Source organism: Miscanthus floridulus, chromosome 10, assembly GCF_019320115.1.
Source record: "Miscanthus floridulus cultivar M001 chromosome 10, ASM1932011v1, whole genome shotgun sequence".
NCBI lineage: Eukaryota > Viridiplantae > Streptophyta > Magnoliopsida > Poales > Poaceae > Miscanthus > Miscanthus floridulus.
Genome location: NC_089589.1, coordinates 111,326,043 through 111,329,069, shown reverse-complemented (window position 1 = coordinate 111,329,069; position 3,027 = coordinate 111,326,043). Strand labels below are relative to the sequence as shown.

General features: G+C 50.7%; 1 protein-coding gene across 1 annotated transcript; it reads right to left on the bottom strand.

The window, feature by feature from the left end:
• Positions 1-2,682: 2,682 nt before the first annotated feature.
• LOC136489294 (H/ACA ribonucleoprotein complex subunit GAR1-like) lies at positions 2,683-3,027 on the bottom strand. Its single transcript, XM_066485978.1, has one exon. It carries the CDS (start codon positions 3,025-3,027, stop codon positions 2,683-2,685), a length of 345 nt encoding a protein of 114 aa, XP_066342075.1.

Here is a 3,027-nt window from a genome sequence, read left to right as displayed (position 1 = left end):
GGGGCCACGCGCGACGGAGACGAAGCCCGCGACCGGAGTGGAGCGCGGCGGACATCCTCTGCTTGCCTGCTTGCCGGAGTTGAGCGTGGATCTCGCGCTCGCGCGCTCGCCGGCTTCCTCTGTTGCTGCTCGCGTCCGGGAGGAAGTGGAGCTCGCCGGATGTGTGGAGGCCGTCCGCCGGAGGTCTCTCCCCGCCGGATGTGGGAGGCCGCGCCGCCAGATGTGGGGAGACCGCCGGAGGTTGGAGTGGGGATGGGGGCTCACCGGAGTGGGGAGAGGGGCCGTGCCGCCAAGGCCGGTGACGCTCGCCCGCCTCCGGAGCCGGTGAGGACGGAGTGGCGCGACCGGAGCCGATGCTGCTCGCCGCCGGGCCGTGGGTAGGGAGATGCGAACAGAAGAAGGAAGAAAGGAAAATAACGATCCCATCTCGTATACCTAAAAAACAGCTGAAAGCAGGGGAGGGCTACTTTCAGTTTTGTAGTAGAGCAAAAATAGCTTTTGGTTAAAACAGCTGTAGCAGCTTCAAAAGCCCAACGCCTAACGGCCACCCTGCCATGCTCCACCCGCGGAGTCTCCGTGCCCCCTCTGTACCCTTCGTTTGCCCGTCCGCCGTAGAGCAGAGGTGGTCGGGGAAGCGCCGGCGCGGAGCAGAGTCGCGGCTGCGGGAGAGGTGACCGGTGTGGCGCCGACACGGGGGCGGAGGTGGCCGCATCGGACGCTGAGCGGCGCGGCCTCTCCGGCGGGATCCGGTCGGCCGTGGAGGACGGGAGCCGGCGATGGCCGCAGCGTGGATGTCAGGTGTTCCCTGGGCAACGAGATCCATGGCGTAGAAGCCTAGATCCATCGCCCTCAGTTGGGCTTTGTGCCAGCGGGGGCAGAGTGAGCATGGGGAGATCCACGTCACTTCCTGCGGTGTCGAGGCCTACACCGGACGACGTCGACGGTGACTGCAAGAGCACGCGCCCCTTTGTCCCCGCCACCGCTGAGTGCTAGTCTGTCGCCGTCGCCATTTTCCTGGAAGCATCCGCTCTCCACTCCATCTGTTGTTGGATTAAAAAACTGTGTTTTGGTCAGGACTAGTGTCATCAGATGAACGCTCTCCACTCCATTCGTTGGATTGAAAAACTGTATTTTGTTCAGGACTAGCGTAATCAGATGAACGCTATAGTATATGTGGCTGCATCAATGGTCTTGAATCCGCTGGAGTAGAATTCCTTCTAGCCCGTCTAATGATGACACTTTTTTTTTCTGTCAGCGATTTCCTTCATGGGATTCTTGTGATGCAGACTACGGTGCTTGAGCCCTTTTTTGGATGCAGACAGTGCCCCTTTTTTTGGCTCGCTGATTTATATGGAGCGCAGAACTCCTGTGGCAAGTGAGTCCTCAGCTCAGCTTTTCTGTTCAACATACCTGCAATTTGTATTTGTAAACATATGCATATATTTATCCAAAATTTTCAAATCAAACTCTGAAAATCGAAGTGTCCTTCTTGTTTGACAGTGCATGGCAATGCCCTCAGGTAATGAAGGAGAAGATCTAGGAACACCACTATCTCGGTTGCTAGGACTTGCACTACCGGAAACCGGCTATTTGCCAAGTGTTTTTATGTTTGCCGAGTGCATTTTCTCGGGCACTCGGCAAACGATGCAAAAAACACTCAGCAAAGTTCAACACTCGGCAAATTAGAAAAAAAAACACTCGGCAAAGAAATATGTTTGCTGAGTGTAATTGTCTGGCACTTGGCAAAGAAATATGTTTGCCAAGTGTAACTATTTGGCACTCGGCAAATAATTTTATTTTTTTTTCTTCTGACCTTGAAACTTTTTCTACTCTCAACATACAACATGTGGTATTCCATGTTAAAATTTGGTATATTCGTTGATCTGTTTGCTATATTTAATTAGTTTATTATATTTCTAGAAATTTTTTGTATAAGTCAAATTTGAACGGTTAGTGATTCAAATAATAGAATAAAATGTGTAGAAAAATGATATTCATGTTATTGAGTCCAGCTTGAGGCCTTACCCGGGAAATGAAAAGAAATTTCGAACATCTTGTTCAGGAAACACGACCATGAACGTCTGGCCGAATGATTTTTAAATTCTAAAAAAACAAACGAAGTCTGAAAATCATGAGATTTGTCATGATGTGATGATATCATATGTGGAGGCTATGGTAAAAAATTGAGAAGGTTTCGCATAATTTGTCACGTACGATGTTTACAAACCGAAGCATCTCAGAAGAAGAATCGTAACGTTGAGAAGGAATCGGTAAGATTTAGAGTCAAAGTGACGGTCGAATTGGGGTTTGACTTCAAAATTTTTTGTATAGGCAATAGAGAACATAGATTGTTTCATGTGAAATTTTGATAATTTTTTGGATCTGTTGGATAATTTTCATTTATTAAGTGCAATTATAGAATTTTAATTGATATAAATTAAATTTGAGCTGTAACTACATAAAATAATGGAATCATGTTCGTAGAAAAATCATATATATATTGTTGAGTCAATTTGACAAGGTATTTTCAAAGTACATCGAACAAAAAAGGAAAAACACGTTATGGAAAACAAGAAAATAAAAAAATAAATAATATATTTGCCGAGTGCCCCAAACCCTAGATACTCGGCAAAGATTAGTTTGCCGAGTGCTGTGATTAGGACACTCGGCAAACTCGGCACGTTATAAAAGCACCCCCGCCCTTCCTCTCCTGGCGCCCCCTCCCCTCCCTCCCTCTCCCGCCGCCCCCTCCCCTCCCTCCCCTCCCTCCCTTCCCTCTCCACCCTCCCTCCCAGCGCCGCCCCCTCCCCTCCCTCCTGGCATCGCCATCTCCCTCCCTCTCCCTCTTTTTTTTTGCATAGGTGGTGGCGGCGGCGGCGGGCCGGGCGGGAAGCGACAGGCAAGCTGGGCGGTGGTGGCGGCGGTGAGCGAGCAGTGGCGGGTGAGAAGCGGCGGGGCGAGCCGCGTGGTGGCGGTGGCGGCGGGCAAGCAGCGGCGGCGGGCGAGCAGCGGCGGGGCGAGCCGCAT